Raw genomic sequence first — 23,722 nt, 5'->3', positions numbered from 1 at the left:
CTGCAGTGAGCCGAGATTGCGCCACTGCACTCCAGCCTGAGCAACAGAGCAAGACTCCGTCTCAAAAATAAAAAAATAAAAATAAAAACCATCCACAACATGCAACTCCTTAAAAAATATTTTTACAAAAGGTCAGAGAATACAAATATCTATTTTTCCACCAGGAAAATAAAAACCTTTGTCTGCCTAAGACTAAGTTTCTCTCTGAATTCCTCCCGGCATTTTGTGACATTATGCCTAGTTCAACGGACACTTCGTTCATTCCGCTGTTGAAAACATTTAACCGGGCACCTATTGGGGGTATGGCTTTATTGCTATACAATCCAAGGAATGGACTTAGAAGCCTAATTCCCCTTTTCTTGATACTTATGATCTAGTATAGGATAATAAGACAGGTAAACAGATAACTTCAAAATAAGGTAGTAAATGCTAAAGGTCATGAAGCATTAGAGAGAGTAAATATCTGGGGAATTCAGAGGCTGGACAGCTCACTGCCCTTTGTTATTAGGATGACTAAAAGGAAGAGGTACTTAAGTTGAACCTTGAAAGACTGAAAGATTTTGATCTGCAAAGAGTGGCTAAGAGGGTATTGCAGATTGTTGGTATGGTATGATCAAAGGCAGAGAGGCAAGAAAAATCATAGTTTATTCACAACATGGCAAATAATAAAGAAGATTCCGTTACAATGTCTTTATAGGAATCGCAAGGAAAGAAGGGAAAAATAAGATTATTTGGTGTTTAGATAACAGGGAAGATAAGCTTAGAGAATTTAAATTTTCCTGAGAAGGTTGATGCAACTTCTGTCCTGTCTTCACTGGTGCAAAGACGTTTTATGAAGCCAAGATCAAGAGAATTGGGGGAAAATTTTCTGGATGTAAGAAAAGGACAAAAGACAGGAAGAAATTTGAAGAAGTAATATATACACCTCCTATATACTCAGGACTAAAAAAAGTTTTGAAATAGTTTGAATTGGATGGAAGTATATGGCAATGGAAAGATATCATGTAGGGAAGAAAGACAAGGCTAATGAACTTGAAATTTTGGAAGTGATTTGGAAATGGTAAGTGGGAAGAAAAAATAGAAACTTGAGCTCCACTTTGGCAAATCGTTTTGAGTGCCATGATGAAAAATATATAACACAACTCATCATGTGATTTCAAAATGTCTTAAAAATGTTATAGTGGTTTATATTTTAAAAACTTATTTTACAATTTTCCGTTATGAAAGAGAGAGAATATGTTTAGTGTACAATTTATATTGCTGCTTTAGATAGCATTATTTTAAATAGAAAGGATATCAAGGAAGTGGCCAAGAAAAAAACAGCAGGATTGAAATTCAAATACAACTCAGATTTAGTCTGTAAAACCAAAAAGACTGTGGTGCCTCTATCGGTAGCAAAACGCTTTATTAAAGGACTAACTTTTAGATGAAGAAAGGGATATTTGAATGATGTACTGCCCAGAATAATGAAAAATTAATACAGAAATATTAAGACACAAAGCATGTGAGTAAAGAGGTGTGAAACTCACACGTGACTGTAGCTCCCATCAGAGTTACTTCTAAATATATATATATACACACACACACTATACACACTGGTAGGTCTTGTTTTCAGCTTTGTAGTCCCTGAAGAATCAGAAACAATGCCTTGGCTGTGTTTGTTGAGTGAATAAATAAGAAACAAGGTAAAGAAAACTTGGATAAAAGTATTTTCACAAAGTAGGGGAATCCAAAATTTTGAAAAGTCTTTAAATGTCGTATAGCTGTTAAGAGAGAATCAAAGAGAGAAGTTTAGAAGGCATCTCCTCAATAGGAAAGTCACAATTCCCCTAGTAGGGGGCTCCCAAAAATGACTCTAGGGAACAGGCAAGAAATTATGCTCTTTAAGTCTTGGTTCAGAGGCTGATATAGTTTGGATATTTGTTCCCTCTAAATCTCATGTTGAAATATGACACCCAACGTTGGAGGTGGAGCCGTGTGGGAGGTGTCTGGATTATGAGGGGGATCCCTCATGAATGGCTTGGTGACATCACCTTGGTGATGAGTGAGTTCTCACCCTGTAAGTTCACGCAGGAGCTGGTGTTAAAAAGAGCCCAGTACCTCCTCCCTTCTCTTGCTCCTGCTCTTGCCATGTGACACTTCAACTCCCCTTCCATCCTCCATGAGTAAGAGCTTCCTGAAGCCCTCACCAGAAGCAGATGCTGGCGCCATGCTTCTTGTATAGTCTGCAGAACCGTGAGCCAAATAAACCTCTTTTGTTATAAATTAGCCAGCCTCAGGTACTTCCTTGATAGCAAGGCAAAACAGACTCACACAGAGGCTGACAAACTTGTCTAGGAAGATAGGGGTCACATGAAAGCTGCAGCCAGCTTGCTTTCCATGCCCTCTCCATCACCAGCAGGGCCTTTTCTATCTTAATTTTGCAAAGGCAAAGAAAAATAAAACTTCATCTCTACAAAGCAGTGGCAGCTACTGAAAGTGAGATGTTGCCCTTCTTTATCGGGAGGTCAAAGAGGTGACAGGTATATACCATTGCCAGGACACTCAAATTAGAAAATGATATCTAACTTAATAATTATCAATAGGCCTGGTGGGGTGGCTCATGCCTGTAATCTCAGCACTTTGGGAGGCCGAGGCAGGCAATTTTCTTGAGTTCCGGAGTTTGAGATCAGCCTGGGCAACCTGGTGAAACCTCATTTCTACCAAAAAAAAAAAAAAAAAATAGACAGGTGTGGTGGCACGTGCCTATGGTCCCAGCTACTCAGGAGGCTGAGGTGGGAGGATCACTTGAGCCTGGGAGGCAGAGGCTGCAGCCAAGATCATGCCACTGCACTCCAGCTTGAGTGACAGAGTGAGACTCAAAAAAGAAAATTATTAATGTGTCAAAATTATCAATGAAGCAAGTAATTATGACATTTAGTCCATGTTAATTTTCATTCTGGATGGATTTCTTTTTTGTTCAGCATGGGACAGGTGACCACTATTTGCTATGTAAACTAAAATTTTGAGGACAAGGTATTTATCATTACTCTTATAACTGGAGCTCCGCTAAGATGCATCACAAATGCTTACAATCTCTCGTATGTTTTACTACTAGAAATAACTATCTGTTTAATTCACCAGTTATCAAATATGTTTGCAAACAAAGAAATCTTGGAAGAATATATTTTCCAGAAGAACTATGGAAGAAATAGAAGGAATTACAATATATTTAAAGCTTAAAAAATTTGAAGTTATTAATAACAAAACTGCTCTGTCAAGTATTTTTTTAATTTGTAAAGATGTCAGTGTCATACTTAATATGGAAAACATGCAAACTATAGCTAAAAGAAACAGACTACCGGTTTATGTTTTTCATAACATAATGAATCTGTTGACAGTACATATATTGCTGTTATTTATAATCCCATAGTGACAAGAAAATGCCACCAATTACTGGCTACAATGACAGAAGACAATTTATTCCTAATGATTTGTGCCTGCTAGGAAAAAAGTAGGCTACTAAAAGAGTGCTACCATTCTTTTCCCCAACAGCAGTCTTCTAACTGGAATTATATTTGCAATGTATAGCAAGTTATTTTTGTTAATGAGAGTTTGCATAATTTATCTATATAACACCTTAAGCTGCAAACTACAATAAGATACTCTAAGGTATATTTTTAAAACAGATATAAACTGAAATATCAGGTTCATGGAACAGCCTTTCATTAACTCACATATTGTATTCTCTTTCAAACCTAGATCTCTTTAAAGTTGCATCGACTTTTAGGGTGTGGGAAATAATATTTGAAAAGCTACTAAGTCAGGACTTCAAATAGATATTTATTGCTCATCCTGGTCTATTAAGAACTGCAAGTTGAAAGAAACATGTATTTGAATGCTTCCGTTATGAAGAAATTTAAAATGATGAAATCAGAGGGGACAGGAAGGAGAGGGTCTGATAATTAGAAGCAGGATAGGAAACTAGACAAGATCGTGCGATTGTATTCGATTGGTAAGACTAGAGGATGTGGGAAGAGAATGATCAGAAAATCCGAATCTAGTCATCCATGGTGATCCAGGAAATAAGAATTTTATGGAAAACTCTAGAGAAATCCAAAGTTGGAAATCACAATGAAATTTACCAAGAAGTAGGAGAAGAGAAAGGTAACACGTTGTGGATATTTTCAGTGGTTTCAGAAACATCATGGTGAGGCTTAGGTCAGATTGAAGAAAAGGGTCACAGAACAGATTTACCCATTGAAGACATATTTGAGGGCAGACACCATGGTTTTTCACATAGCATTGATACACATTTTAGACAATAAAAACAACTTTGAACAGAAATAGGGTGTTATTACCATTAAAAAGGCATAAAGATGCTGGGTACATACATCAACAGTGCTTTAAAACATAAGAAAGTCTCTCGTGTGTGCGTGTGTGTGTGTGTGTGTGTGATGGGGAGGAGAATTTTTGAGGTCCTCAGAAACGAAGGAGTCATGATAAACTGGGAAAAAGCTCAGTGAATAATGAAAATGACTAGGGTTAAAAAGTAGGAACAATTTATCAAGGAATGAATATTGGTCTAATTAGTTTTGAGAAAGGAAGGATAACAGTCTTGCTTCTCAAATGTGAAAAGAAGTATGCCATGAAACTAAAGACCAAAACGTCTCCACTTCATATTAAGAACTTAGGACAAAACCAGGAAGAAAAAATTTAATTAAACACCAACACAGGCAAATTCAGAAAAACCATGATACCTAGTGCAGTTTTGTCTCTCGAGGCTTCCTTACAGAAAATAAAACTAATGTCTCTCAAGGTCCAGAGCAGACTTATGATTAAGATACTCCATTATTTGGCAGGTCTTTTAGCAACAGATAGCAGAATTGTTTTGCACAGATCACTTCTCCTAGAAACAAGCAGATAATTGCATGAATATTCTCACAGTGAAATAATGAACTGCTCCAGATTGCGTTTTAAGAGCCTGTAGTATCTCAAGAAAGACATAGATAACAATACTTGGGAAAATCTGGGGTAGGAATGACTCATGTTTAGAAATAGGACCATGGTTAAGTGAAACGGTAAGTACCACACCACATCGTTCTCTTTGCAAAGTATGTGAAAGAGAGAGGGAAAACGTTATTGTCTCTTTTTTGTTAAAACCGACTTATCTTTCAAAAAGGTTGATTAAAATATTCAGGTAATGTCAGTTATTTTGGTATTAATCTATTAAATACAGGACCTGCTTGCTAGGTATGGTAAGGTATTCATCAAAAAATTTCTTCCTGAATACCACTACTAGTCAAAACAAAAGAAAAGCAAAGCTCCGTAGGGGATAGTGTATGCTGTATTAGTTTAAGTTCTATTCGTCATAGATGTGATACCTACAATAGACACACAGACACAACGGAAACTTGGGTTATGTTGGATGGATGCAAAAAATAAATCTAACTTTTCTTACCATTTCAGGTGGTTTCCTGGATTTTTATGCTTTGCATCTTCGCTTTGTTAGACCTATCCTGACTCAACATGACTTTCCTCCCTTGAGAGAAATCCTCAAGAAAACACTTTGCAAAATTAGCTTTGTAATCTTAATCAAAGATAAAACAATGCACATTAAAATTATTTAATAAGAAGGCAGAATTGGAAGAAACTCAAACCCAGTGACACCCGGTGAACTGTCTAAGGTAAAACAACAAATTAATGATAGAACCAGAATAAGAAACCAGATCTCTTATCTTCTCATCAAATGCCCTTACCACTGTGCCTATGAAACTTTTCTTTCTTTCTTTCTTTTTTTGAGACAGAGTTTCACTCTGTCACGCGGGCTGGAGTACAGTGGTGCGATCTCGGCTCACTGCAACCGCCTCCCAGGTTCAAGCAATTCCCCTGCCTCAGCCTCCCGAGTAGCTGAAACTATAGGCACCTGCCACCACGCCCAGCTAATTTTTTGTTTTTAATAGAGATGGAATTTCACCATGTTGACCAAGCTGGTCTCGAGTTCCTGACCTCAGGTGATCTGCCTGCCTCAGTCTCCCAAAGTGCTGGGATCACAGGCATGAGCCACTGCACCTGGCCAGAAACTTTTCTTAATATAGCAGGATTACATCTTAAACTAAAAAGTAGGAAACAAATTCAACTGCGCAGAAGCTCTTGGAGACAGTGAGGATATTTAAGTTGAAAAAGCTCTTTCCTCCTCATTGCAAAGCATGTGATCTGAGGACCTACACTCCACTACTGTCTGGATGCCAATAGATTCCACCGAAGAACAGGAAGTTTACTCAGCGGGTTTTAGAATTAGGCTGTGGCTTTAACTCCTGGCTTTGTCACTCAGTATCTGTGTGACCTTAGCAAGGTATTTAGATTCTTTATAAGCCTTAGTTTTCTTTCCTCTGTAAAACACAGATAATACTACTAATCTCAGAGGGTAGTTGAAAAGATTAAACATAGTAAGTGTTGAGTAAAATCCAATTATCTATCTCTGCCTCCATCAACTTCTCTGCCATTTAGATTTTCATATACTGGTTTTCCCGAAGAACAGTAACAACGACATTCACATCCAAAATCCTTAGCAGTTATCATCGGAAAGGTCACTGTTACAAATGGCTGTTTTCAAAATGCTTCTGGATAGTAATGACATTGAATGTGGGGGAGGTCAAAGGATTTTGGAGCGAACACAAAGTGTTTCATGAGGGAACGATGTTTGAATCGCAGCACCAGCATTGGTTGGAGCAAGAGGATTTTTGTGAGGGAAAACATATGATCGAAATAGGAGAAGAAATGCGTCCCATGGAAAGGGTCAACACTCTCTCCTCTCCAATACTTCCGAAGGGAATCTTGCCTGACAGCTGTCAACTACAGATGGGCTGCACATGCCGTACAAGCTACTTGCAATCTGGGGGAAGAAACCAGAACTCGTGGGTATATACATGGGCAATATTCTTATCCTTTAAAGAACAAACCTTTACCTCCAAATAGACCCCTTTATGTCAGTTTTTCTCCCTTTTAGAGATCAATTTGGGAGCAGACAGGTGAAACTATGACAACATTTTAAGGCTACGCTATATAGCTTATGCTCCCCTCTGATCCTCCAAACTCACCTTTTGCTATTTTTAGATAAAATAGTAAGAGCCCTCAATCTGCTAATGGTATTAGCAACTAAGGAAGTTAGTTAGAAACTAAGTTAGTAAGGAACTTAGTTACTAAGGAACTAACATGGAAACCCTGAAGATGCAAAGGTCGACAATAAAAACTACTGGATTCTTAGCCTGTCTTTACAGGATAAAAGGGCCCACAGGTCAGGACATCTGCTGTGTCTTTAACAAGCCATCTACAAAACTCAACCAACTTGATTTAAAATCTTGATCAGGATTGAGACTCACAGGTGGAGGGGAATACGGTTTAATATCATAATCCTACAGCCTACTTCCTTGCACCATCATGCCTCCGATGCTCGTGTTCTCAGGAGGTTCCCATGGAAAGTATAACAGCTGCAAAACCCTCATTATGGCTGTGGTGAAGATAAATACAAAGTCAAGAGTAAAGGAAATCTATTTTATGTTGTGATTGTTTTGAGATTTGCAGGAAGTAACTAAAATCTATGGCGATAACATATTCTCAGACTCTGCTATTCAATTGCTAGGGTCTTACTCTAGTAGCAAATTAGTGCACCTTAGCTGGTACTGCAGTACAGGTATATGAAAGTTAACTAGGCTAGTATGATGTAGTATTTTTATTTGATACCGAGTGATCACTGAATGACCTGTTCTAAGAAATGATTTATGAAAGATGGAAAAATAACTTTTCCATCCTTCCATCTTTTGATCCTGAACTTGATCTGCTATTCTTCACCGTCCACCTTATTCTCTGAAACCATTATGTTTTCCTTTAAATCCACATTTATTTTTGAGTTTTGATAACACTTTTATATACTATCTACAGTTTCACAAACTTCAATGTCAACTCTCCTGCAATATGACTTTATGTAACTGTGCAGATGACGGTCTATTTTAACTATCTTTCTACGGCTTTTCCGTTTTTTTCTCTATTACAGGAACATTTCTCCAGGTTCTGCACCCAAAAGCTTGGAGTCTTTTTTGGCTTTGTACTCTTCTTCTCTCACATTACAGAGCCCTGTCAACACTGCTACCGCTTGTTCCTTCCACTCTGTTCACGATGTAACACCTTCTTATTTCATAATGGATCTGGACTCATCAATTCCAAGCTCATCCTAATACAGTCCATTCATGGTTCATCGCGTCTCAGTTCTGCTCTAGGACCTAGACTGGCCAGACACTACCCACAAGGACAGTCTTAGACCTCTCGGGACAACGTTCACAGTTCTGAGTAAGTGGATTCCACTTAACTGTCAATGTTAACTTCCATGGTTTCCCAGGAGGATCTCTCCAGGCCGGGCGGCCTCCTTACAATGCCACCATTGTTTTCCCTTGTTGCTTCCACTACTTCCTGGAGCAGTTTCAACTATAAGTACGTACTGCTCTCCTGCTACACTTAAAACAGATTTTACCATCTTTCGAAGTCCTGCTCAACCTGTAAATTCTGTAAAGTCTTTCCTTTTCTGAATCCTCATTGCTTTTCTCTTCTCAACGTGCAGTTTAGCAATGCGTTTCATCTAGCTGTTTTGTCTTCCAATTGTTTCCCTGTTGTAAAGCCCAATATTACAAGCCTATAAGCTCGACAGCAAAGGATGTATCCTATTCCTTAAAACGAATTCTCAAAATATGTAATATAGGGATTAAATTTTATGCTCATGTGCTTATGCAACCTGACTTTTTGCAGGATTAACACTTTATTTTTACTGAAAAATAGATCTTGATAACTGCTTCTGACATCACATGTAACTTCCATCAGCCTCTTTAAGTCTGCTTTTCCACTATTACATTTTTTTTACAATGTCTAAAGGTTACACATTATACTCCTAATGGCTAATTGTGTATTTCTGAAAATATTTATTTTTAGTTAGCATTCTAAGTCTATCAGAAATCATCAAATCTGAATTTAGTATTTAAACCTATTATATTTCACAAATCCTATCCCAATTCTTTGCAAAGATTTGACTGCACAAATTTTTATTGATGTCTCATTGCTGAAATATAAGCAGATTAGCATATATTTATTAGACGATATGAAGTATCCCCTAGTTAAATTAAATGACATTTACAAAAGTGGATAATGTGAAAAAAAATTAAATTCCTACTTCAACTATTACATTACAAAATTCAGATGAATTAAATGTAATATATATAATACATAGTAAATATACTTAAGTAAGGATGTAGACATATAAATGAGGAAAAAATATAATTATATTTATACATATAAATAAGGAAAAAATATAATTAGTATTTGCTCTAGAGTGAAATCAATATTTTTAAGCATAAGAGGTCACAAGTAAATAATGTTATTGATTTGATTATATTTTAAAGTTGGTAAAAAAATCCTTTATATCAAAAACACCTTAAACAAAGTCAAACAGGAAAATATTTGCAGAATATTAAGATCTAAATATTTACAAATAGATTAAGGGTTAATAAGATTCATAATATATAAAAACTATTTGCAACTTAATAAGAAAATAATCCATGTCCATAATTATCTATATCTGTATCTGTATGTCTACAGTCACACATCACACAATAATGCTTTGATCAATGATGAACCACATATATGACAGTAGCCCCATAAGATTATACTACCATGTTTTTATTGTATCTTTTCTAGGTGTAGATGCACAAATACTATTGTGTTACGACTGCCTGCAGTATTCTGTACAGTAACATGCTGTACAGATTTGTAGCCTAGGAACAATAGGCTATACCATGTAGCCTAGATATAGTGGGCTATAACCTCTATGTTTGTGTACGTACACTCTATGATGTTCACACAATGACAACATTGTCTAATGATACATTTCTCTGAACGTATGAGTTAAGTGACACAGGACTGTATCTATATCCCTATATATCTCCTGCATCTTTTCCAACACTCTATGGATTGATGAAAAGAGATTTACCTCCCAGTGCTATTTATCACCTGCTTTACTTTTTTTATTTATTCAATAAGGATGCAGAAACTTTGTGGAAATGAACTTGCTACTCTGAACTGGAGTAAATGCAGAACTTGTTGGCACCTAGAATCTGTAGTAAAAAGTGTACAGGTGGCATCCAGCTAGACTTTAGGACCACACATTAGGCCTGTGCCCCAGCTCATGCACACCTGTGCTTCACCATTGTGAAACTTACACCTATGTCTATGAGCAGAAGGCCCACTTGTAAGGAGATGCTTATACATAAAAGGTCCTGCAACCAAACCTGTCTTATCGAGGCCACATGTACACAGGGGGGAAAAAGCAGAGTCACTGTCCTGGTGTCCTCGAAGTCCATCTCTGCCTTCAGTTTTCCTTATACCCTGAGTGACCCATTTCTTCATACACCCAAACAGAATAATGGACAGAGGCAAGAACTGGCAATTCACAAAAGAAGAAATACAAATGGCACATACATGTGAAAATGTATTCAACTCATTAATCAAACGAATACAAATTACAACAAAGGTAAGACACTGTTTCATCTGCCAAATTGTCAAAAATTTAAAGCATGGAAACACTCCCTGTCAGTGCCCTGGGGGAAAAGGCACTTTTGTATACTGTTGGGAGTATAAATTGATGCAAGCTTTTTCACAGGGCATTTTGACAGAGTGTATCAAAAGCCTTAGGTTGTACAGCCCTTTGGCTCTGAAATTCCACTTCCAAGAATTTATCCTAAGGTAATAACAGAATTAGAGGCAAAGATTTAGCCACTGAGATAATTATTGCAGCATGACTTATAGTAGCGAAAGTTCAAACCTGGATGTCCAAAAGTAGTAGATATGTTAAATTATGATAAATCATGGCATGAAAAAAGTACTATGTTATAGAAAAAAATCTAATAGCATGTGGAAACTTAGGTGAAAACTGAAGTTGCAATTTTTATTTTTTAAAAGATACACACACACACACAGATTAAGAATAAAAGTGTAAATCCTAAAAGAGAAACTAGTTTTTATTATCCATCTGCTTATCTGTGTTGCCCAATAAACATGAAATGCTAAATCACATCATAGATAAATTAAGGGCATTGATTTAAACACTCAAATGATTTATTCTTAAGTTCGTTTGATCTAAAGTTCCACTTTTATCACATCTGTCATATCCCGTCATTTTACTTGGGGTATTAAGACAGTACATTACAAATAATGACTAGATGCTTTAAAAATTCCAGTGATTATGTGAAACCATAAACTGTTTAAATGGGTTCATTTAAATAATTTGGTTCACCTATAGGCATATTTTGTACCCTGCCATCTATACAATGGTACTCCAGTCACAATAAACGAGACACAGTCCATTACAAGAGAATATTTTGTACTTGTTTTCTGTAGCAATTGACATTTCATTCAACCACTTTCAAATCCCCTAAGAATCTTCATCTGCTGTATGCTAAAATGTTAAGTTCTTTCTTTGTGAACGTTAACACTCCTATATTAACCAGTTGGAAGGGCAAGCATACTTCACACTGATTACTTTATATTAGCCAATTTAGTCAGAAAAAATTTTTTCACAAAGTCATAATTTTCCAAGTTTGTAATATGCAAATAATAACTATCACTCTGGCTTTTAATGGCCTATTTCTATTTCTCTTGGACATATCACTTGTAAGTAGGTTTTATGGTTCCCTTTTGTATATATATTCTTTAAAATAATGTTTGCCTCGAGTGTTCATTAAAAACCTAAATCTGATTATATAACTTTATAAACATGCATTTTCTTTTTAAGCAAAAGAAGATTGCTAGTGCAAAACTATGTGGCGGTTACTAAGGAGGAAACTTATTTCCTAGCTATTAACTTAGTCCTCAGGGCAAAGACCATAGACACACATATATTTGTATACATGTACATATATGAATATATACATATACATATTCATATATATACACACATATATGAATATATACACATACATACACACATATATGACTATGTACACACATTCATATATATATACACACACATCTATATGAATATATATAAATATCACATACACACATCAAGGATCAAGGAGAGGAAATCAGAAGTTACCTATGTCCCTGGACTAGTCCTGAGAGCAATCCTATAGTTCTGGCTCCAAAGCTAATAACTGTTTTCCATTAGAATCTGGATGTGTAATTCCAGTTTCACAGTTTTATAGAACTATTTTAAGTAAAATATCAATTTTGGATAAGAATGTACTTCCCCCCCAAACCTTCTGATGACATGGACACTCAGTTCCATCAAATATTATCAATTTATACTACACCGACTTAAAATTGGTATGATTTCAATCAATCTTAGACAGAAAGGTACCTTTTTCAGTAAACCTTTTCTATAGCAAACACCAAATTAATTATGTATATAAAGTTGTGAGATGAAAAGTACCTTAAAAAATAAAAGTTTTGAGGGACCCTCATTACTCACATTCATACTCCAAGGACCCCTTCACTCCTGATTCCCAGAGGCCGGACGCTTTTCATTTTCCCTCAACCGCCTCTACTCCACCTTCTTGTTCTGCTACTCCATCTCTTTCCTTAAGAAGATGCTGAAATGTTTTCCAATTATACAAGCACCTCCATCCCTGGATCCCCCAGCCTCGCTCTCTCCTTCCTTAGTCGAGCTTTGGAGAGAATAATCTCCACTTGCTGGTGCCGCATTTAAGGTTTTGGTTCAACTCTGAACTACCACGATTTGACTTCTACACTCACTACACATACATTATCCTCGCTGGAAGCTTTTTCTCTGAGATGGGGTCTCCCTATGTTTCCCAGGCTGGTCTCTAACTTCTGGGCTCAAGCCATCCTCTCACCTCAGCCTCCCTTCTGAGTGCCGGGACTACAGACACGGATATTGCTGTACCCAGCAACTTTTGGAAGTTTTTGACTCTGCCAATCACAGTATGTCTCTTTTGTTGTCTTTTGTCAATTAATCTTTTGGGGTTTTTTTTGCCTCTATAAAAGGTCCTTCTTCATGTCTTTTATTGGTGCTTCATCTATACCCTTATGTTAAATATTGGTGAGCTTAGGATTCTAGCTTCACTCCTCTTCTTTTCTCATTCTATTTGCTTTCAGAAAGAGGTTTAATTCTGCCCTGTGACTAGCTGCAATAATATAGATCACAGAGTAAACATTTTTACACAAAATCTAATTGAATTTCATATATATAGATAGTATAATATATATAATCGGCTAATAAATTACTGAAATTTGATGGCCCACAGACACCTCAAACACTATGTCTTCTCATGCGAATTACTAACTTTGGCACAGACAAAATACTTTAACTTTCAACCTGGATTATACCATCATTCACCGAGTCTCTCATGTTGGGGAAGACAGTCTCTTTAAATGTTTCTCTTCTCCCAATTAATCATCAAATCTTGATTCTACTTAAATGGATCTCCCTTTCCTTTCTGGTTTTTGATCCAAACTCTTCTATTTTCCTACTTTGATAATTATAATACTACCTAACTGGCCAATTTGCTTCCAAGTTTGACCTCTAAGTCAATTATTTTTTCCATTCAACAAAACGCTTCATTTCCAGGTTCAGGTGTTAGGTGAGGTGAGCACAGAGGTACAACAGTGAACAGGGCCATGTCCCCAGGGAGGCTGCTCTCCTTGAGGGAAGACAGTTAACATTCCACACTGCTTTCCGGATACTCTGTAAAATGCAAACATGACCATACTATTCCTCTGCATTAAAATCCCTCAGAGCCTCCCCATTACCTTCAGGAAAACGTGCAAATCCCTTAGCATCACCATGAAGACTTTGCTCTGGGGCTACTTTTGTAGCCTCAGGTGTTCCAGGCACCAAACTCCTCGTGGCTTTTGGAGCATTCCCCAGGGATGTTACACATTCTCCTTTGCTGTTCTGTCTACATCTTGAATTTCTCTACATCCTTTAAGCCTCTGGTCCAATGCCGCTTCCTTCCTTCTTTATGAAACATTCTTTCCTCTCCTGCCCCCAGTCTCTGTTGGCAACAATCAGCTCTGGGCTGACACTGACTCTGCATATTCTGTTGTGATAACACTAACCACATTAAAACCTAATTACATGCCTACTTGCCGGTTTTCCCAACCACCCTGTGAGCTTCTAGATGTCAGGGAATACATCTTACTCATTTTTGTTTTTCCAGCACCTGGTACCATATCCAGCATTTATGATTCATTGAATGAAGACTTAGTTGATATACTAAATCAGAAATCTATTCAATAAGTTACACTCAAACTTTATTTAGTTTTCAGGTTTTGTGTGACTAAAGTCAAGGCAGTAGTCATCAGACATTTTTAGTTGCTCTTTTCTGAAGTGTATATGAATTTCTATCCATTTTAACATGCATTTAAATAGGTTTCACGTTTAGTTTGCGTACAGTCTATTTATTATGGAAAACGATCTCAAGTCAACTAATAAATATAAGAAAATTTCAATATAGTGAAGTTAGTATTCAAACCATTCAGTAAATAATGTACAAGATAATCATGTATAAAATTGTATGTGCATGTAATGTTAATAAACAGAATTATTATGATTTGAGAAGAATATTCTTTAAACAACACCAAAAAAAAACCTCAGCTGCTTTTCCAACACTTCAATGCCCACGGAATGGCAAATAAACTAAGGTTCTATGGCTCTAACACTTATTTTTTCTATTTCAGTGATAATTACATCAATAAACCTGATTCAGCACTCACTGCTATTCAATTCATTAATTAAAACAATTTTACTGCTACCACTGTGATTTTTCAAGGATATCAAACACACATTCAAAAACCAAAAGAGCATACATCCTCAGTTTTGATACATTCATAGCATGCTTCACTTTAATTTCAACTCTACAACTAAAAGAACATTTAGAATTGAAACAGAGATGGCATATATTCTGTATACTTTAACAAAAACACTTAGAACACAAATTGAGTTTAATAAAAATGGCAATTTCCATGTGAAGCATAGCAAACTGCCAATCTTTCTGAAAATCCTCTCAGAATAGAAAAATATGAATGTATATAAATACTTAAGCCTGTAGTAACAACAACAGTAGTAAACTTTACAGTTGTTTCAGTTCTAGTTTCATAATACTAAATTTTTTAGGATTTTATTTAAATCATAACTTTTTTTTTTTTTTTTTTGAGCTGGAGTATCCCTGTTGTTGCCCAGGCTGGAGTGCAGTGGCACGATCTCAGCTCACTGCAACCTCCTCCTCCCGGGTTCAAGCAATTCTCTGCTTCAGCCTCCCGAGTAGCTGGGATTACAGGCATCCGCCACCACGCCCAGCTAATTTTTGTATTTTTAGTAGAGATGGGGTTTCACCATGTTGGCCAGGCTGGTCTCAGACTCCTGACATTGTGATCCACCCGCCTCAGCCTCCCAAAGTGCTGGGATTACAGGAGTGAGCCACCACACTCGGCCAGTTAAATCATAACTTATTATACTAAAAAGTGACTTGTACATACCCATGAAGTGAATCTATTTCATCCTTAAATGAAACATGGAAGCTTTTGCTCAAAGAATGACAAGTCACTATTGAAATTGTAAATATATATCTATCAAGGCAATGTAGTTATTTTTATATATTAGGAACTATTTGATGGCATTTTGCAAAGCAGCACTTTAATTCTGAGCCTGATTTAGTAAGCCCACCGACATATTACTTTTCCTATTTTTGACATTCGAGTGCACATAAAACATAAAATATAATTTATCACAGGGCACCATGCCAGAAATGACCATTACATGCCGGAAGAGGGCCCACGGTGAAATTTGGTATTCAAGCTATAGTTTAGTATGTATAATAGAATCTCATAAAATTAGAATAACACTGAAATGCCATGTGTTTCTTACAGCAACAGAATTCCATTTTATGTATTTCAATCAACATCCAAAGTAGGCTCAAAAAAGGTTCCTGGATAAAGTTGAAGGAATGGAATAATGCTAGTGAGGTGAAAAAGTACACCTCTCTTCAAATCATCTTCAGAAAACTAAGATAGTGCCCCTTCCTCCAAAGAGCTAGGAGAGATGTGGCATTTGTGTTGTCCTAGAATGATCGCAAGTACATGACATAGCTGGCTAGCAGTTTCTCTCAAACTCTCCTAGAATTTGATCAGCACTGGAAGAGCTACAAGTCCATCTATTTCCTCACTCTCTCACCTATCTGCAGTTGTTCAGGAAGAGAAGAAATGGCATTGCCCTCCTTTCCAGAGAACATATTCTGCTTGACATGGAAATCTGGATTGCAGAATAGCTGAAGTTCTCTCTTTAGAGATTGATGGAAATGCTATCACTACAGTCATTTATCAAATTGGTTTAAGGGGTACACCTTTTTCCTCTTAAAATACAACAGTGCAACTTTTAGACTTTATCTCTCCATACAGAAAGTAGACTTTTAAAATACTATTTCAAAGGACAAGTGGAATTGATTCCTTGAAAAGTGTTTCAGCTGGCAAAGCAAGTGTCTACTACATTTAAAAAGACTGCACTTTAATGTTATACCCTTTTTCATTAGCCAAATTAGCCCATAATACTTCAGTATCATGCACAATTAATGTGGCATTAGTGGGGTCCTACAACAGGTACATTGCTCAAACTTAGGTAAGAAACGAAGTCTTCTTGGAAGGATTTATTTTTTTGTGTGAACTGATGAGCATCAGTTAAATTGCCTTTTAATTGACCAGCTGTCTAACTAACGTGCGTTTGAGGGAAACACTACTTTTGAAATTTTCTTTGGCCAGGAGGGGAAGGAGCATGCTAAAATCTTTGAAGTCTACAGCCATCAGACTAATTATCAGCACCATTCAATGTACATTCATTTAATTACAGTAAATTAAAAAGGATGTGGGGTTTTGGTGAAAAATAAGAGAGTAAATAAATGGTGACAGAAATTCCAGACTGCGCAAATGGTCAGTGCCCTTTCTGGAAGGCACCGTGAGTTCTCCTCCATCTTGCCAGAACATTTGATGAATGCAGCCCTGGGGTGGGGTGAGGGGGTAAGGAAGGAGGAGTGGGGGAGGAGAGGAGGAGATATCTATTGTGGTCCAAACTAGGTAGGCACTTGATATTGTTTATTTAACTTAATCTTCATAGCCACATAAAACAGATATAATTTTCCACCTTTTACAAATAATAATGAGGGCACACACTTATTCGGAACTCACTAGATGTCAGGGAGTTTTGTAAGCACCAGGCATACCTGAACTCATTTAATGCTCACAACAGCCGTGACCTCATAGGACTATACCCTGTTTACTCTTATCCCTATTTTACAACATGGAAACCATGGCACGGAATGGTGAGCAACTTGCCCCAGGTCTCAAAGTTGGGAGGTGGTAGTGCCCATACGAAACCAGGAGTCCCGCCTCCGGGCATCACATTTGCAAAGACTGTCCTCAGTGGAGGCTCTCGGGTTCCTGAGTCACGAGCAGGTGGAAGAGCAGCGCCAACGCTGCTGGCCTGCCTTACATCAAAGGTCATCTTTCTCCAAGGGGGCTAACAGGCTGAGGAGGCAGGAAGAAGGAGCTAGACTCCAACAGGAGAGTTCCACCCCTCCAGAACTCAGCAGGCAGCTGAAGGAGCAGACGAGGCACGCAAGAGTTGACAACTGCCACTCTAGGTGATTCAGGGGGTAACTATCACAGGGGATGAATGAAAGAATGTGAGCCCTGACCAGTGTGATTCCAAATCCAGGCACCTGTGACAACGCCACACTGGCTGGATGACAAAAAGCAATAGATGCCTGGCTGCTTCTGGGAAGCAATGCATATGCAAACATTTTATTTATTTATTAAATCACAAAACGAACTGTATTACATGTTTTCCCACTTACATTTCTTTGCTAAATATCTTCACTGTCCTGATGACTTCTGGTTCTTATTTCCTTGATACCAGGAGCAACCCTACCCTTCTTTGGATTTTCTGCACATCTCTTGACACTGAGTTACTCTCCATGGAAACATTTTTAAAGCTTAAAGACTGATGTTTTGGGAAAAAAAAAAAAAGTCCTTTGTTCTGACATTTAAATAGGTATTTGGAACTGAGGTCAGATTATAGCGCTTGCAAAGCTGGGTGGTGGGACTTCAGTCAGGGGTCTTTTAACAACACATCAGTGGCCGGGCGCGGTGGCTCACGCCTGTAATCCCAGCACTTTGGGAGGCAGAGGCGGGTGGATCACGAGGTCAAGAGATTGAGACCATCCTGGCCAACATGGTGAAACCCCGTCTCTACTAAAAATACAAAAATTAGCTGGGCGTGGTGGTGTGCACCTGTAATCCCCGCTACTCAGGAGGCTGAGGTAGGAGAATGGCTTGAACCCGGGAGGCAGAGGTTGCAGTAAGCTGAGATCACGCCACTGCACTCCAGCCTGGGTGACAGAGCGAGACTGTCTTAAAAAACAAAACAAAACAAAAACCACATTGGAGACAGGAGAGATGCCTACAATAAACCAGAGCACACTGAGAATTCTACCTTTGACTGGGGTATCCCATCACACGGATTTTATAATCTTTCACCCATTTTTACTCAAACTGCTGTTAGTAGGTGATCCCAAATCACCGTCTCTCCAGAACTTGCCCTGGTGTGTGGCAGCCCACTATGACAACGACACCACAACAATCAGTGGGTGCCAAGAAAGGGCTTCTCCCATATCCTTCATTTGGAACAAGATTAATATTTGGAATTACATAGGAAACTCAATATATACTGTAAAAAAATTTTTTTTCTCAAAATTCTTTTTAACGTCAAATCCCCATGGCTGGTGAAAAGTTAGTTTTGCAAAAGAATAAATCTTATCACTTGTTTTGAATCTCAGCTAACAGAGAGCTGTGTGACACGGTCCGAATGTTCTCTTACTCTTGTGGGAGGCTCGGGCCATCAAAATTTCATTAGCCTCACAGCAGTTCTAGCGCCTTCTTAACCTGAACTGTTGGCCTCTTTATCAATAAATAAATGGAATCTAATCCCTTTTAGTGACTAAATTCTTCTTTGAAGTTGTAGCTAGAACATCAGGCACTCTGTTTGCATAATTTTACAATGTTGAATAACATTTTTTTTTTTCTGGGAAAAACAGCCTCATTCACAGTTATTTCAAATGAAGAAAACAGTCAAGGAAAGCTCTCATGTTAAACTAGATGAAAACACATCAGCATCTGCCTCTTAAGTTAGTTTCCTTTTGGTGAGTTATTTCACCCATCTCCTTCTCTTTTCAACCTTTAGTGATATAATAGAACTTCCAAGAACACATCTCAAGCTAGTACAAAAATGAATAAAAGAGAAAATGAAAAGAATTGAAGAGTCAAAGGAAAATAGAACCAGAAAATCTATAGCTTTTTAAGTTAGAGCAATTAAAAATACCTGAAGATAGTAGAATTGAATTACTTTTGTAACTTTATATTAGAATTACTTGACTAAAAGTAGTAATATAGATAAAAATGTGAATTAGTTTTGAGATGATTATTTATAAAGTTGTTAGAAGAACCTATGTATGACTGCAAACTTCACTTCTTACTATAACCCAGCTTAAGGGAAAGACACATAATTTTTTGCTATCAGGAAAAAAAGTCCTCAATGCTATTGTTTAATTCCACAATTCAAAATTATAAGGTCTGCTAAATACTTCAGAAAATTATGCATCCCTATATCTTAATGTAATTAATTACATTAAATGAAATCTTGTTCCTTCTAAGTAATCACTGAAATTTCAGAACAAATAAATTAATTTGAAAAGTTCCTATGGACATATGTTTTAAATATATGCAATAGCCAGTATTCATTAAGACAACATATCTATTTTATTTCCTCTTTTGTTTCTTTCTTTAAACTGCTCTCATTCGAAATTCTTAGACCATCAAAACGTTGTTTAAAAGTACAACCACAACCAAACCTTCAGAAAAAGAGTAAACACAAGTTTCAGTCATCATGTTGCCCAACTCAACAAACATTGATTTTGACACTTTATACTCTTAACTTGGCTGACCTGTTTACTCTCAACAAATGCTGCCAAATGTTCTGAATTTCAAGGCAAGGCCCTTGACACTCTCCCTGTCTCTCTTCATTCTGCTTCCTAGCCACTACTTGGAGAAATTAAAGAGTGCAACTTTTCTTGCCTTTACATCATTCTGAGAACAAGGTCTAGAAGATTCTTGGGGAAACAGTTTCCTCCTCTAGTTAATATTAATCCATGCAAATGGTGAGGGCAGTGGTATGAGAAACTCACAAGTCTTCCTTCCCTTCTCCCTAACATTTGGGTATTATATATTGTTAACTAAAGGTTACAAAATTTATATTTTCCGAAAAGAAAAAAAAATACATGTGTTTGGGAATCCACCATGAGATCCTTTTAGCAGATGTATAATTTTAAAAATAATAAAATTAATTTATATTTTACCAATACAGATACCATAACAAGACACCTTTGTTATTAGAGAGAAAGGATGAGATGCCATAGAAGTTTTGGGTGGAAAGTGCAAACTGACCCAATGTGAAAACATATTTGATAGCTATGGATATGGATGATCTATGATGCAGATAATCAGAACTGATCGCATTATTCTGCTGCATTCTAGTCTTCCATAACATCACAGATTTTATTGCGTATTTTAAGAAAATTAAATGCTGGGTGCTACCTTTGAATATGACCATTGTACCTGCCATTGCTCAAGGAGTGTTACGTGAAGTACAGCTGAACAGGAAGCAATATTTATTCCAAATCATACGTATTTAAGGTTAGTGACTTCTGAATCCACTATGAAAATGGATAGAAACACAGGATTTACTGAGGTGAATGGATTAGCTGAGAGAAATGTTGGCATCCTGATTCTGAGGCTCGTTTTATCAAAATAACTGTCTTTGTTTCTTCTTTTGAATTGGAATAAAGCCAGCCTCCACCAAGAACTGAAACTTCCAAACGAAGATATTGAGTATATAGTTATTATTTGATCTTGACTTTGGTTTATTGCACTAAGATATTCTACTTAAGATAAGAAATTGATTGCATTTGTTTAAATTAGACCTTTTTTCATGAATAGAAAGAAAATAACTAATAAGCCTTAGGTGCTACTTCACACTGTGACTTAGCTGAAACTGAAGGCTAACAATAGATCCGCTTTCCTATTACAAAGCAAAGCTGCCAAAGTCACCCAATAAATAATAAAATTGAAATATCATTGATAAAACAACCATTTTTCTTTTCAAATGTCATTCAATTCTTTCATTTTAATTTTCTCTTTGCTTTTTGATGCATAGGATATGCATAGCATTAATAACTAGACTGAAATAGCAAGTGCACTGTTAATATTAAAAGCTGAAGGAGAATTTTTTGTTTGCTGCATTGCTGCCGATGCCCCAATTCTTCCTAGAAGCAGCACTGACTAAAAATTAAGTTTTCTTTAAAATTTATTTTTGCATATAAATTAACGTTTTAAAAATCATCCCGCATTGGCAATAGGAAAAAAAAGTCCCAATAATTTATAAAGACATTTTTTTCTTACAATATACAAAAAGCTGCTGTTTGGATATCCTAAAATCCAATTTTTGTGTGTGGATTTAATTGCATAGTAATCCAGTCCCCAAAGAACATCAAAGGCCACACTCCCCCTCTTTACCAAGATTTCAATTGCTCTCATCAACTCGTAAGTTTAAAGCATGATCAAATTTGTTCTTCAATCATTAGAGCCCTGTTAATATAACTATTCTGCGTGCTCACTCATCCATTCTAAGATTTTGCAACTTCTTTGAGATATCTTCAAGAGGAATCTACAAAGATATCTTTGATTGTAAGAGGCTCTGGGGTAAACTTTATCAACACGTGCTTTGCCACCCCACAGAAGACAACAGGTGACATGGTCCAAGAGAAGTCAAAGCTATTTTTTTTTTCTGTAGATGATCAACCTGTTTTCTCAAAACTATAGCCAAAACATTGTAGACTGCTTGCCTAATTTAACAATCTGACGTCAAATATTGATTTTTTTTTTCCAGGAACAAATGCATTATTCAAGGACATTTCTTGAGTTCTACTACATTAAAACAAAAAGAAATGGACAAGAAAGAGAGAGAAAGGATGGGAGGAAGGAGGAGAGAAAGAAAAACATCCCCCCCAGAGTCAACCAAAACAGACAGAAGCACTGAATGCCAACATTATAAAGCAAAAAAGGAGACTTACCGCTCTCACTGTCAGACTTGTTTTCGTGCTCCGTATCTGTCAGGGTGAGGGCTGAGTTGGACCGACTTGACAGGCAGGAGCTGCGGCCTGATTTGACCCCCCTGCCCCAAAGTCTCATGGCATGCTCTGGGGACATCACTGCTTCATTTTCAGTATCAGCATCTGACCCTGCACTGATAGAGTAACCTCTGTGAGGGAGCCCCATTTCCGCACAAAATGCCAGTCCTCTTCGAGTTGCTGGTTCACAAACTCCTAACTGCCTTAGGGTAAAATTCTGTCCTAATTAGGGGGAAAAAAAGATAACAACTAGTGAGTATATGTTCAGTGTTAGTTTCTTTTCTTTTCTTTTTTTTTAAGAATGTCTTTCAGAAATAAACACTCAAACATTTAGGCTTTTCAGCGATCGGCACCAGGCGTTTACAGTAGCGTCACATGGCATAGGATCAAGTGGGCGCAATTATGGGAGGAGGGCGGGGCCCCGACTTAGAGCTCCTTTGTCAACTCTGTAAGCCCATAAGTACCTCCAGAGAGATGGGCAAGTAAAGTGGCCCCAACCATGAGAACTCAACCCAGAGAAAGGATTAGTGCAATGACAGGATTTTGTTAAGCAGACTTGTGAGGCAATGGAAATTGTCAGAATTATTTTCTGTGTCCTGGCTCGACTCCCCTACAATAAAATTTTCCCACCCAGATATCACTCTTTTGGAAGAGAAAAGTTTCCCTTCAAGAATAAGTTACTCAAACAGTAGAAACAGGTCATTCTTCTTATATTTTATCTTCTTATATTGGTCATTCTTCTTATATTTTTCCACCTTAGCAATCAATATAACACATAGTATTTTGTATGTATGTATGTATGTATGTATGTATGTATGTATATATGTATGTATGTGTGTGTGTGGGTGTATATACACATTAAATGTTGGAGTATAACGTCTAAAAAATTTGCTGCATATTTTGTACATTGTTGACTTTCTAGGCTTTTTGCTTTACTACACACCTGAAAACATCTGTATTGATCAGAGTAAACCAATCTTTGCAAATAAAGTGTGCTCTAAAAATAAAGTGGGAGTATTGCGTATTTAAAAATTAATGATAAAATCAAGTTCCCTGAAAAATAAATGGCTGTGAACTCTGCAGGCCTTTACTAATAAATTGAGCATAATAAAACTCATGACACTGCAATAACTTAAAGCAAAAGTGTTTAAATTAGGTGACACTTTAAAATGACTGCTGTTATTAATGACTTTTCCAATCCTGTATTTATTCTGGAAATTTCACATGTTTTATACTACTATGGATGAGAAGAGTGAGAAAAATGTTTGCTTGTCATGCATACATGAAGCTTTTCTATTTCTTGTCTCTGGTTGACATGGTAGAGTGTGAGATTTAGGTGCCAATCAGAATCAAACTATAGGTAAAGAATAGTAACCTACAATGACTGATTTAAATGTTGCTATCTCATAACCAAACCTTTTAAGAATATTAAGCATTTATATTACTCATAG

General features: G+C 37.0%; 1 protein-coding gene across 5 annotated transcripts in view; it reads right to left on the bottom strand.

Moving 5' to 3' along the window:
- TENM3 (teneurin transmembrane protein 3) overlaps nucleotides 1-23,722 on the bottom strand; it is a 2,305,387-nt gene that overhangs the window by 423,710 nt on the left and 1,857,955 nt on the right. For 4 of the 5 annotated variants that reach the window (XM_055276480.2, XM_063638465.1, XM_063638466.1 and 1 more), the window contains one exon: nucleotides 22,215-22,493. The exons of the other annotated variant lie outside the window; for it this stretch is intronic. In XM_055276480.2, coding sequence (XP_055132455.1) covers nucleotides 22,215-22,493 — 279 coding nt within the window. The remainder of the gene's footprint in view (nucleotides 1-22,214; nucleotides 22,494-23,722) is intronic. 5 annotated transcript variants of the gene reach the window in all.

This window comes from Symphalangus syndactylus, chromosome 4 (assembly GCF_028878055.3).
Source record: "Symphalangus syndactylus isolate Jambi chromosome 4, NHGRI_mSymSyn1-v2.1_pri, whole genome shotgun sequence".
NCBI lineage: Eukaryota > Metazoa > Chordata > Mammalia > Primates > Hylobatidae > Symphalangus > Symphalangus syndactylus.
This window is presented reverse-complemented; position numbering and strand designations above follow the sequence as displayed.